Source organism: Crassostrea angulata, chromosome 9 (assembly GCF_025612915.1).
Source record: "Crassostrea angulata isolate pt1a10 chromosome 9, ASM2561291v2, whole genome shotgun sequence".
Taxonomy (NCBI): domain Eukaryota; kingdom Metazoa; phylum Mollusca; class Bivalvia; order Ostreida; family Ostreidae; genus Magallana; species Magallana angulata.
Window position 1 is genome coordinate 25,299,524 of NC_069119.1, and position 12,774 is coordinate 25,312,297.

At 34.9% G+C, this 12,774-nt stretch overlaps 2 protein-coding genes across 2 annotated transcripts; both read left to right on the forward strand.

Moving 5' to 3' along the window:
* Positions 1-2,219: 2,219 nt before the first annotated feature.
* On the forward strand, positions 2,220-5,417 carry LOC128163354 (endoglucanase-like). Its single transcript, XM_052826925.1, has 3 exons — positions 2,220-2,336; positions 3,793-4,047; positions 5,014-5,417. Exons 1-3 carry the CDS (start codon positions 2,306-2,308, stop codon positions 5,355-5,357), a joined length of 630 nt encoding a protein of 209 aa, XP_052682885.1. The 5' UTR covers positions 2,220-2,305; the 3' UTR covers positions 5,358-5,417.
* Positions 5,418-5,950: 533 nt separating this feature from the next.
* LOC128163355 (endoglucanase-like) lies at positions 5,951-12,414 on the forward strand. The gene is made up of 3 exons (XM_052826926.1): positions 5,951-6,002; positions 10,490-10,744; positions 12,015-12,414. The coding sequence occupies exons 1-3, from the start codon at positions 5,972-5,974 to the stop codon at positions 12,356-12,358; spliced, it is 630 nt and encodes a 209-aa protein (XP_052682886.1). The 5' UTR covers positions 5,951-5,971; the 3' UTR covers positions 12,359-12,414.
* Positions 12,415-12,774: the final 360 nt, after the last annotated feature.

Below are 12,774 nucleotides of genomic sequence, written 5' to 3' on the forward strand. Positions count from 1 at the left end.
TAAGTACAGAACCGATCAGACCCAACCTAATAGAAAGTAAACACCAACAAAACCATGAGTTTATTTTTGGGTTTACTCTGGGTTTACTAGAGTTAATCCAGAATTAACCAAGAGTCAACCCAAACTAAACCCAGAGTGGACACAGAGAGTGAACCCGGTCAGAAGTATACCCCTGAAAACAGTCGTTGTGTATTCGGAATATACAAGGGACAGGGATTACAGGCAGTAGGATGGTAAGATAAAAGACGGGTCTGCTTCATACATCAGTGCGTACAGTTGACCTCAAAAGCAATTTCCAAGTAAACCCAAAGTAAACCCAAATTTTCAAAAAGTAAACCCAGAATAAACCCCAAAAGTAAACCCGTGGTTTAGTTCGGGTTTACTGTGGTGTAAGGTTGGGTTTGATCGGTACTGTAAGCTATAAACACTAAGAGTAAGAATCATCAAAGAGGCATCTGAATACAATTGAATGTAAGCTATGAAAGAGTAACTGTATAAGAAGTTGACAGTAAGCTGTAAACAGTAGCATGAAGCAGTTGACAGTAAGTTATAAACAGTTGGCAGTAAGACGTGAACAGTAAGCAGTTGACAGTAAACAGTTGGCAGTAAGACGTGAACAGTAAGCAGTTGACAGTAATTAAACTGCAAACACTAACAGTCTGCAGTTGGCATTTGGTAAGACAATAACTCTAATCAAGTGTTAATTAGATATGAGTTGTGTACTCAGCTCTTTACATTACATAAATATTACATAAATATTCCATTTTTGTATTATTGTGTTATTCTATGTTTGTAATTCGTCTTCTGTTCTACATGTACGGTTGCTGGATAACAAAATTAATTTGATATGAAAAATATAATTCTTTACTTATGATATAAAATACATTTCAATTATAAATTAACCATCTAGAAATCTGTTAGTTAAACGGTATTTGCTGCGCGCCGAATCGATGCAAAACTACAAAAGAAAACAAAAACACTATAATTACCGGTGTAAAACGTTTGCAAACAAACACCACATTACTCGAATGGCTTTATAGAGCTTCGTTCCTCTGTTTTTAGGTAGCCATTGTGGGTCGTTTCTAGTCTGGAAATTATGCATCATATATTAATTGTACTTATTAATTCATATTTCACAATGCCAAATAGACTACATGTATATTGAATAAAATAATTAAGGAAAAATGACATATTTTCAGAATTTAATAAAGGACTATATTTTGAGGCGGAAGGTTTTTAAGAAGAAAATGAACATTTTTCATAACTTAGTTGTTTTAGAGTACCATAATTTTACCTTCCGTATTCTCCTTGCAGACCAGAGTTGTTTCGAAACACATATTTTAAAATTTTTTCGATTTTTCTATCGACATATATTAGCATTTTCAACTGATATTTTATAAAAGTCAACAAAAAAACAAACTCCAAATTTTGCTTTAAATTAGCTTATTTCTTGCCCTATCTCAAATTTTACATCATAGACCAATACTTTTGGTTTCATCTTTTTAAATTTATAAGACGTTTCTGACAAGTATATTATAATTTAGGAAAAAGTTTGAGACTCTTAAATATTTCATTGCATGTTGAATCGTTATTAGCTAAAAATAGCGTTTTGTAAGTGCAAAAAAGTCAAAATATCAATTAAGTTAAGAAATCTTTATTTTTATGTTAAATAGTATAAATTTGTAGTCGATGCCATGGATCATTCCGATAAGAAATTATACAGGGAAAAGTGATTTATATGCAATTTGCACTTTCAGTGCATAAAGGTCAAATTAATTGCACGTAGCATCAAAATAAGCATAAAGACCCCAAAATTTTGTTTGAATTTTGGTTAAGCTATGTGTGTAGATTTTTAAAAATACTTTAGAAAAAAAATTGAAGACTTTTGATTGCAGGATCCAACGTCCTTAAACCCCGAAGATAGAACTTAATAGATATACACATTGACTGAATCACATAGAAATGCGCAATAACCTTACTTCTAATGCTACATATTTCTTATGAAAACGAAAAGAAAAACTAACCAAAAATTTTTGGAAAAGATATTAACTTTCTGGTGTCATTTTTTTTTAGTTTGAGGTCATTTGGACCAAAATTATTATTTTTTTTTTTCTGATTTTTTTTATTTTTCCCATCGAAATCCCGCCTAACTATAATTGGTCAAAGAGAAGCTAGGTTATTTATCATTACGGAAAGTAGGGCAAAGTTCATAGATAATCACTTTCAGGTGAGCTCTATAAAGGGACCCGTCTAAAACCTGCTCTCCTCTGAGGTCTTATCTTTGTGAAGACGAAACAATATAGGGATGTGGTCATTATCTGTTTTTTGTATTCTTGGTAAGTTGAAGCTCTTGTTAAAATATTTAATTTTATTGATCCCTTGCAACTCATTATATGATTTTATTATAATTTTTTTTTTGGGGGGGGGTGTATGGTTACCTGTATAAACTGCTTATGAAATGGAAACAGATGTTGATTCCACGTGAATATAAAATTATATATTTTATATCCCAAAATGGAAATAATATCACAAATGAAATCTAGATATTGCCCACGGCGTTTTTGGCCCCCCCCCCCCCTTTTTTTTTGCACAAGCTTACCTCTCTCATCTTACATTTTTTTTACTACAGTATAAACCATTTACCATGGATTTTTTCATTTGGTCCGAACATTTCCAGCTTTGATTTGCTACGAGCATTTTTTTGTGGGCATACTTTCATAACCACGTACAAAATAATATTGGAAAGTTTGTTTGCATGAAAATCCATTGAACTGAGGAGAAAAACAATGGACAAAGTGATTAAAAAATCAGTAACGGTAATCCGGGTTCCAAGAGCTCAAAAATCACATTTTTTCTTTCTTTGATAAAAATTTTAAGAAGATAAATATTAGTCATAGTATTTTATCATAATATTAATTTGATACAAGCAGTTTCCTACACTTGGATTACGAGCTCTTTAATAATTAGCATGAGGGAGTAGCGCACAATGCATATAGATCTAATGCATGCACATGTAACATGTACTAGTATCCAACGGTGCCTTAATTTATTTCCCAAATTCCTGATGGCAGTAGTGTGTGATAAGCCTTAAATTTAATCTAACTGTCTAATTGTCACAAATTCATTTTATTTTACTAGATATGTACCGTGATAAATTATATCGGTTGACCTGAAACAGTTAAGGATCCGATCAATTTTGACCCAGTCCAAGGATTTTCATTTCAATGTACATGTATAGAATGACGTGAAAATACTGTGTAAAGCAAGTGCTTCAGAACCTATTTAAGTCTTCGATACTTACAACCTTTAAAAATATAACATTTAACAGCTGTAATCCGGGTTTTATTTCGCCCATATCTTGTTCATGCAGTGGTTGATCCAAAAGTAGTATCACGGACAATGAACATTGCTTAAATAATGTGAACAGAAAATAAAAAAAGAAAAACCAATATTAAATAAATCTAGATGTTTCATGAATTTACATACAAGATAAACAAACGTCAAGCTAAAAATCATCCAAATAAATGAGTACTTTAAAACAGAAAAAAAATGGGGTTTTTTTTCAAAAAGAGAGGACTGAAAAGAGAGAAAGAACTAAAAAAGAAAAAGAAAAGCCATGCCGAAATATGCGAAGGATCTAGTAATTTATTACATTAAATCTTTAAAAGCAGATTTTTATTATTTTTATCTGGTTTGAGAATAATATTATAATAGCAGGGTCGGCACCAAAATCTTCTCACTTGAAAATACACAAAACATGCTGACAAGACCTACAATATTTATAATTTTTAGCGATCGGGTACGTGAGTTGTGACCAAAAATGCCATGGGTCGCCAAGAATGTACAACGGAAAGCGATGTGCTTCGACCACCCGATACAACGACTACCACAAGGGGGCGTGCGGGTGTGGACCAGCTTCCGGTGACAGCCAATTCGGTTGGAATCACGACCACTTTGTCACTGCCCCCAATCAGATGTTTTTTGATGAAGGATACAGTGGCTGGTGTGGTCAGCGATGCGGAAAATGTGTCAAGCTGACCACTACAGGTATGTTTATACATAAACTCCCGATGATTACGGCATGTATAATCAAAGTACTGAAGAACTGACGGGAGTTGATTTTGTCGATGTTTATTTATTTTAAAATCAATGATATGTTTTTGGCATGACAAGTACACGTATACGTAGTTTCTAATTTGAATTACGCATATTTTGAATTTTTGAACTTTTTCGACTAGAATGTCGAGAAACCTCCATATGAATCATGTTAAATAAAATTTAAAGATAAAATTAATTCAAAAAAGTATGTATCAGTGGTAGAAATATTTCTCGAAAATTGTATGGATCCAAGCAATATTGAACTAAAGTCTCGTTCAACCAAACGCTCGGCTGACACCGTAAATCTCCGACAAGGGTTTACGGAGACAGCCGAGCGTCGAGTTGAACGAGACTATATTGAACTCTGGCGTAGAAATACATACGACTACAAAAAATATTTCAATTGTTCGTACCATTTAAAATCTGACTATTTTAAAGGTATTTGTAAATAAGTTTCCCTGAAAAACAATGCTTTAGCATACATCACATCGAATTCATCAATTATTTTCAAGAACTAAGTCTTGTCAGGAGCAATGATTTGTGCTGAGGTCCAAACACTGTTTCACTTTCGGTTTGTCCGAGTGACTGCATAGGAGAGTTGATTAAAAATCAACTCCCAAAAAAAGGTAATCACAAATAAAGTTTACTTAAAGTCAAGGTAACCAGTGCAGGCATATGTATCTACTTATACCTAACGTCAACTGAAAACTACAGGTAAGTACATGTATATATCTTAGGTCAAGGTGACTACGACATTTACAAAAAGGTAATCAAGTTTACAGGCCTACACAATCCCTCACCTATAACAATGTCCTCCACCCCCACCCCCCCACCCCCTCCCCAATGGCTGGTAAACAGTTCTTGATCCGCGCCTGTACTTTATATTTGATCAGGTGTTTTCTTTGTCTTACACAGGTGGTTACGTTCCCGGACAAGGAGGCCCGACCCCCGCTGGCATGTCCCGCGTGTTCATGGTTACTAACCTGTGCCCCAACGTCTACCCCAACCAGAACTGGTGCAACCAGGGCACCGGGCCCTACGGAAACGGTCATAACGACTATGGATACGTCGCTCATTTTGATTTGGAAAATGGCGCCAGTCAGGTCTCGAACCTTGGTTGGAACAACCCGGAAGTGACGTGGGAGATCGTTAATTGTCATGGCTCGAACACCCCCACGGATGGAATGTACCAACAATGCCAGTGTGCTCATCACGGTAAACGATCGCTCAACGAAACAACGAACGGCTCGGAAAATTGATTCTGATTCTGTTATGCTGATCAAATTTAGTTTAATAAAAATTGTGTAATATTTAATGTATTGGCATTGGTATCATCTTCTCTTTTTTTTAAAATCGGTGATATAAAAAAAATGCATATGGAATGAAATAATGATGAATTTTTTTTGTTCCTCTTCTCACCCCTCCAAAATACTCTTCGCAGAATAAAAATAGCCATAATGGTATTTAGACATTCGTTGTTATGGACCTTTAATTTTACATTTCAAAGATATTATGTATTACATCAGTAGAATATGTTCAATACAATTAATAAGAATCTGGGCCTGAAATACGAAGGGCCTGTCGACATGAGTAAGTGAATTCGATAAAAAAAATTTTTTATACATTTTGTTTTTCCTTGGATTACTATGTCGCAACGATAAAAACTTGGTTATTTAAAGATAGGCTAAAATTCAGCGCATGCGTAAATGAGTCAGTCTATGTCAGACATGGATGAACTAGTAATCCTTCTGCATATGTATCAACTAACACGTGCACACAGACGTAACTACCCCCCCCCCCCCAAACTTCATACTAGACTATAAAGGGGCAAATACTGAGTTCTTATCTTTTCTTGAGAGTATACGCAGTAGAAATGTGGTCCTTATCTGTATTCTTTATTCTTGGTAAGTTAGAGTAAAAATATTATTTTAACTTTCATTGATCCCTTTCAAATTATTAACTTTTAGGGGGAAAGCATAAAACGAATTCGGAACGGCTGTTGTTTCTTTGTGAATTAATAATAATTATCTTTCATATCCAAGGATGAAAAAAATAACAAATTATCTCATTTTCTAAATTGTCTTCAGAGTTTTGGGGTCCTGTTACTTTTCGCATTCATTAATCCCTGATTGATTTTTCGACAACAGAATCATTTGGTTTTTAAAAACATTTTAATTTTGTAGGCCTATACCTTGAAATATTTGCTTAATTATAATGAAAAGTTGATATGCTTATATAAAGCAATTTGTAAAAACAATTCAAAAATCAGATGGCGTAAAAAAAAGTTCCAGGATATTATAAATGCACGGTATCGCGGCAACATAGCTATCAAAATGAAGAAAAGTCTGCAAAATAGGGCCTATATTTCAGTTGGGTTGGAAAATTAAGAACTATTTTTCTTTCTTTGAAAAACGTGTCAGATTTTAAAAAAATAGCAGAATAATCTGCAATTTATCTTTAAGTTTAATCTTATACATGTACATGTAACAGCTGGTATATACATGGGGTATGAGCTCTATATTGAATCACCTGAGGGGGGCGTACTTAACGGGCGTTTAGTTCTTGGTAGTTCTGGCCCCAGGGCCATAAAAGTAAGACGAGCTCACTTTTAATAATCTCAGTATCACTTTTCCGCTACATTTATTCAAAACCCTTTTGTAAAAGTGAGACTGAGATCAAATGTGAGCTCGTCTAAGTTTTATGCCCCCCCCCCCCCCCCGGGCCTGGTCCCGGAGACATAGAACTTTAATGAGCCAACTTCTGATCTAAGTCTCACTGCATGTGCCGCTATATACTCCTCTTGTAAAAGTGAGACTGAGAATGAAAATGGATGTCTTTGTCATTGTTGAAATATCCAATAATTCTACGTCGACCGTGATTTCCATTTTTTTCCCCTTGATCACAACAGCGTTTGATGTATTAATATTTTAATTGTACCTTGAACTTAGCTCTCTGTTGCAGTCACAAATTATTAATTGCGAGATTTTATTGTTCTAGTCATATATGATGTGTGCTGTGATATATTAAAGTTGACCTGAAAACATTTTTTTGAATCCATTCTCAGCAAGGGTACTATAATTTCAAGATATATATACTGTAGATTCCTTATTTTACGCGAGTACTTAATTCCGCGTTTCAACTGTTTTTCCAACAAATCGCGAGAACATAAAATCGCGAATGCCAATATTTTATGAGTTTCATGTAGTTTACAATAGGCCGAAAATAAAAGGCGAGATTTTAAAATTCGAGAGACGGGCTAGCGCTTCTCTCGACTTTACGTGGATATTTATTTCTCGCGTTTAATTAGGAATTTACGGTAACTGTGAATAGCATATACTTTAGAACCTATTGCAATCTTTAAAACTAACAACCTTAAAACTCTTATACATACACCAGTTGTTATCATATCTCCATGCGCCCATTATTTTAGAGATAGTGTCATCACATAATGCATGGTTTTAGTACACCGTTTGTGCTACATGTAGCTGTATATATATATTTGTTATACTTTCATGTTAAATACTGAAATCTGATTGGTTAAGACGCAGTTAATAATATTTACTATTACCCTCAGCGTTAGCAACGCACTTGGCAACGGGTAATATTAAAAAATGTTACATGCGCGAAAATTATGCGCGTACGGTTCGCTGTAGAATTCACGCTATTCCCATATAAAAGCAGTAAAATTTTCTTAAAATTTTTAAAAAAGACATTCAGTATAACAAAATAAATAGTGCCTGTTTGGGAGGATAACAGTTGAAATTGACACCCCTCGAAAACCATTGTCAACCTCCGCTTCGCGTCGGTTGACAATGGTTTTCTCGGGGTGACAATTTCAACTGTTACCCTCCCAAACAGGCACTATTTATATAATATCATAGGGAAAATATCAACATTTGGACCAGATTCTACTTGAAACTGAATAATTATTAATATATGTTTTAAAATTCAAATAATTGATAAATGTTTAGAGCTTTGCAGACACATGTTATCTCTGCATCATAAATTATTATAAATCAGTGTCAAAATCAGTGTTAAACCTGAATCAAACTTTGTCAGTGTGATGATCTGTATTTCAAAAAAAAAACTAGATTATACATTAGTATTAATTGAATCTCCTGTTTATTTTATGTAACGATAAATGAAAATCCAAGAATTGAAAATAAAAATCTTGCCAACTAGTGGAATCGAACCAGGATACAAAAAAAACCCAGCTTTTAATATGCGGTAAGTGACAGCGGGGAAGCCCATTGAGATATTCAAACCTCACAGTTGCAGGCACGTAGCATCAGGGGGGGCCAGGGGGGGGCCTGGCCCCCCCACTTTTTCTCGCAGCAACAAATTTTTGAAAAGTTACATATAAAAAAATGAATTATAATGGAGTTGGCCCCCCCACTTTTTTGGAAGTTAGTAAAAAATTGGTATGAAAATTAGGAAATGAGTAGTCAAATTGAAGTTAACACCCCCCCCCCCCCCCCCACGGATTAGGAATTTCATGATTTGGAGGGAGAAAAATTTTGGTAGGGAAGAATTTTTTTTTGGAAGTATAGTTGAGTCTACTACCCCCCCCCCACCCCCCCCCCCCCACCCCCCCCCCCACCCCCCCCCCCCCCCACGGATTAGGATTTTGAAGATTTTTGGAAAACTTTAAATTTCCCTTTTTTTTGCTTGTCAAGATTTTTTGGATGGGTCTGGCCCCCCCACTTTCAAAAACGATGCTACGTGCCTGAGTTGTAATACGTAAATTTATATAAACCACTAAGTATAATACAAATAAGTTTTTAAAAAAAAATTGCAGTTTTTTTTTGCAAATTTCGACCCCTGAAAAAAAAAATTAATCTCATTTTATTCCTTTTATCAAAACATATCAACATATCTTAGATTTTTTAGGCAATAGCGACAGGTCTTCCTTGACTAAATTCTGGGCCAAAATTTATACAGAAATACAAGAAGACCGTTTTACTGCAAAAATGATGATAGCTAACTTGAAGGCTAATTTAAGAATTATAAACGCAATATGCTAGGTTCTAAATAAAAATTCCAAAAATTTAGAAATACACGTATACACAGTAGAAAATATAAAATGAACTTTTTGGTTTTTAAAAGTGATTTTTTTTCGGGAAATCGATCTCCCTATAGATCAAATCTTTTGTTATATACAAGTGATCCTTTGGGCATTTTCCTATAATACATGCACTTTTATATAGAGCTCTTCTTCCAATGGAGATCAATTATACCGTCTAAAAATGGCTACGGCCATCGAGCCTTCTTAAAAGTATGAAATAAAAATAGAAATGAAGATTTTTCCCTCGAAACGCCACCTATAGAATAAAAATTATAACAACGGTGATTATGCGTTGCAATTGAAATGAACGTGTCAGGATAATAAGCGTTGAAAAATTGTGCGAGGTATTCCGAGTGACTCCGAATGCAGAAAAGATAACAACATTTTCCTTAACTATTATTATTTATAATAAATCTCCGTTTAAGAAATCTGCTTTTGTTCTGTGAATTTTTTCGAGTGGAAAATAATGTGTCGGTGAAGAAATTTTTTAGCTGTACTTCTTTCAAATGAATGTGAATTTTACAAATCGTTCAAAATGTGACGAAATTTAGGATTGTGTTTTGTCTAAACATCTCGGAAACAGTACTGTCAGATTATATGATGTTTTCAAGATATCCTATATCAATTAGCGTGTCACAACGTTATATGTTCATGGCATCGGATGAAGAAGTTATAAACTCTTGAACATTTGTTGAAAATTTTTCTCATTTATGGTTCCTAACAGTTGCTGTGCTAGCAATGTTTTTAAAGTTAGCAGTTTATCCGCAGAGACCAAGCCCGTTTTAACATCAATTTCAATGTAACCATAAATAAAGATTGAAATTAACGCGTGTTAAAACGGGCTTGGCCCCTGTGAGTTTATCAACATTTGATATCTTATCAAATTAAGGACTACGTTTAAGGGTTTGATATCTAATAAAAATATTATTAAAATGTTCCATAATTTAAAGTCAAAAATTGTTTTTAAATCTCAAATTAATAACGTAATGAACAAATACATGTATCGATATTTATAATTGTTATCCGTGTGTTGTGTATTTGAGGAAGATATGGCAGGACCAAGCAGATTTTAATTGAAACAGAGAAAATTCTGACTAATTTAAAAAAAAAAAATTTCGCTTAGATTTTTTTTTTGGGGTCACAATAAGTAAAATATTCAAATTCATTTTTAAAATATAACAATTTTTTTTTAAATCCATGTTTCGATTCTTCCCACCCTCCAAATTGTTTTACTATACGTAGTTTTTTGGCAATGTCAATTCTATTCATTTAAAAGTATAGATCAGAAAAATGCAGTGCTAATTAGAATACATTAATGATTTTTAGCGATCGGGTACGTGAGTTGTGAACAAAAATGCCATGGGTCGCCAAGAATGTTCAACGGAAAGCGATGTGCTTCGACCACCCGATACAACGACTACCACAAGGGGGCGTGCGGGTGTGGACCAGCTTCCGGTGACACCCAATTCAGTTGGAATCACGACCACTTTGTCACTGCCCCCAATCAGATGTTTTTTGATGAGGGAAACAGCGGCTGGTGTGGTCAGCGATGCGGAAAATGTGTCAAGCTGACCACTACAGGTATTTATGCTTGTTTTCCCTCGGACTGTAATGTCCCACCATCATTAACTTAAAACAATTGCATCATGACTGTCAGATACATTTTTATGTCCATGTGGTTGGATTAATATTCGGCAATATGGCCGAAGCCTTGCTTACGTTCCGCTGAATGTAAATTACCAAAATCCTCCCATTAAACCACAGACGCCTGGCTTCAATAATATTTTTCTTTTCATACAAAAAAAATGACTAGCCTTGATAACAAGGCTAGTCACGGTCGCCATTTTGAATTTTTAAGACGGGTCACCATTTTTGGTTTTCTCGTTATGCGGAGAGATATACTGAATTCGGAGTATTATTTTCAATTGATAAAAGGAACGACGATGCGCAAGTATACAAATAAAAGTAGTAAAAGGCCAAAGGAGATACATGTTTTTGTACATCTTTTTAACAGTTTTGCATGAATTGCATCCAGAAAATCGAGATCCAGGCAGGTCTTGAAATTCAAAATAGCGACCGCTGTTATTATTATATTAGAACGGGAAATTGTCTTCTTATTTAAACAATAAATTTTTTTCTTTGGTGATTCATGCGGGATATGAAGGTAGCGACAACGCAGAAAAAATACATAACTCGCGTTAGATGGTTATGTAATTTTATTCTGCAATGATCGCTACCTTCATAACCCACATGAATAATCAAAGAAAGCATTTCATTGTTTATATTTACTTCTTTCTACTAACAAATGAAAAAATTGATTTTAAAAAGTAAGTAAAACTCACTTAAAATTTTACTGTTATTGTACATCAGTACGTTAGCTAAAAGAAACAGCCAAATCAGTTCCTATGGGAACTTGAGTCTGACATCATCACGAGTATTTTGTGCAGTCCGTGACCTTTCTTAGGTCGCTATAGGTTTCGACCTAACGATAAATGGGGCGTGTATATTTCGATCCTGTCAATTTCTACAGTTGTTCTATAGTGCTATGAATTAACTATAAGTTTCCGTAAGAAATAGAGGGAATCAATCGTCGGATACCCACGAGTGATCGCGTCTTTTACTTAGTGATAAGTAAAAGACGCGATCACCCGTGGGTATCCGACAATGGAGGGAATCATATTCGGTAGATGTAAATATAAAAAATAACGACAGGTGACTGTGCATCAAACTATATCTCAACTCCGACAATGCCACCTGCCTACCCTTCACTCACCCACAAGTAGTAAAAACTCTAGATCCGCGCCTGCATAATACATTTATCCGGGTATTTTTCTTTATTAAAAAAAAACAGGTGGTTACGTACCCGGACAAGGAGGCCCGACCCCCGCTGGTATGTCCCGCGTGTTCATGGTTACTAACCTGTGCCCCAACGTTTACCCCAACCAGAACTGGTGCAACCAGGGCACTGGGCCCAACGGCAACGGTCATAACGACTTCGGATACGTCGCCCATTTTGATTTGGAAAATGGCGCCAGTCAGATCTCGCACCTTGGTTGGAACAACCCGGAAGTGACGTGGGAGATCGTCGGTTGTCATGGATCGAACACCCCCACGGATGGAATGTACCAACAATGCCAGTGTGCTCATCACGGCAAACGTTCCCTCAACGAAACGACGAACGGCTCGGAAAATTGATTCTGTAATGCTGATCTTTAATAAAAAATATATTACACTATAATCATGTACCGTCATTTCGTATTATATTTTATATATTGATGATGATTAAATTGTATATTCCCAACCGACCCCCCCCCCCCCCGAAAAAAAAAGAAGTTTATTAATAAAATAAACATGCCACTAAGGGTATCGGAATATTTGTTAGTATTTAACTTTAATTTTTTATACATTTAATAGAAAACATATGTCACTTTAGCAGAATATGTTAAAAAACAATTAAAAAGAACCTGAACTATATTTGGTGATATTAGAACTATCAAGTGGTATCATCAATATGTGATTTTCAATCCATAAGTGATATTACAATCAATATACGATATCAATACGTGATACAACAATCAGAAAGGGATATGACAATCATTACGCGAAATTGC

What these genes read in the sequence shown, in the direction of transcription:
- LOC128163354 (XM_052826925.1), top strand. Translation starts at nt 2,306, where the DNA reads ATGTGGTCATTATCTGTTTTTTGTATTCTTG. An exon ending in ATCTGTTTTTTGTATTCTTG is followed by an intron (nt 2,337 to 3,792) that starts GTAAGTTGAAGC and finishes TATAATTTTTAG; the next exon opens with CGATCGGGTACGTGAGTTGT. An exon ending in TGTCAAGCTGACCACTACAG is followed by an intron (nt 4,048 to 5,013) that starts GTATGTTTATAC and finishes TGTCTTACACAG; the next exon opens with GTGGTTACGTTCCCGGACAA.
- LOC128163355 (XM_052826926.1), top strand. Translation starts at nt 5,972, where the DNA reads ATGTGGTCCTTATCTGTATTCTTTATTCTTG. An exon ending in ATCTGTATTCTTTATTCTTG is followed by an intron (nt 6,003 to 10,489) that starts GTAAGTTAGAGT and finishes AATGATTTTTAG; the next exon opens with CGATCGGGTACGTGAGTTGT. An exon ending in TGTCAAGCTGACCACTACAG is followed by an intron (nt 10,745 to 12,014) that starts GTATTTATGCTT and finishes AAAAAAAAACAG; the next exon opens with GTGGTTACGTACCCGGACAA.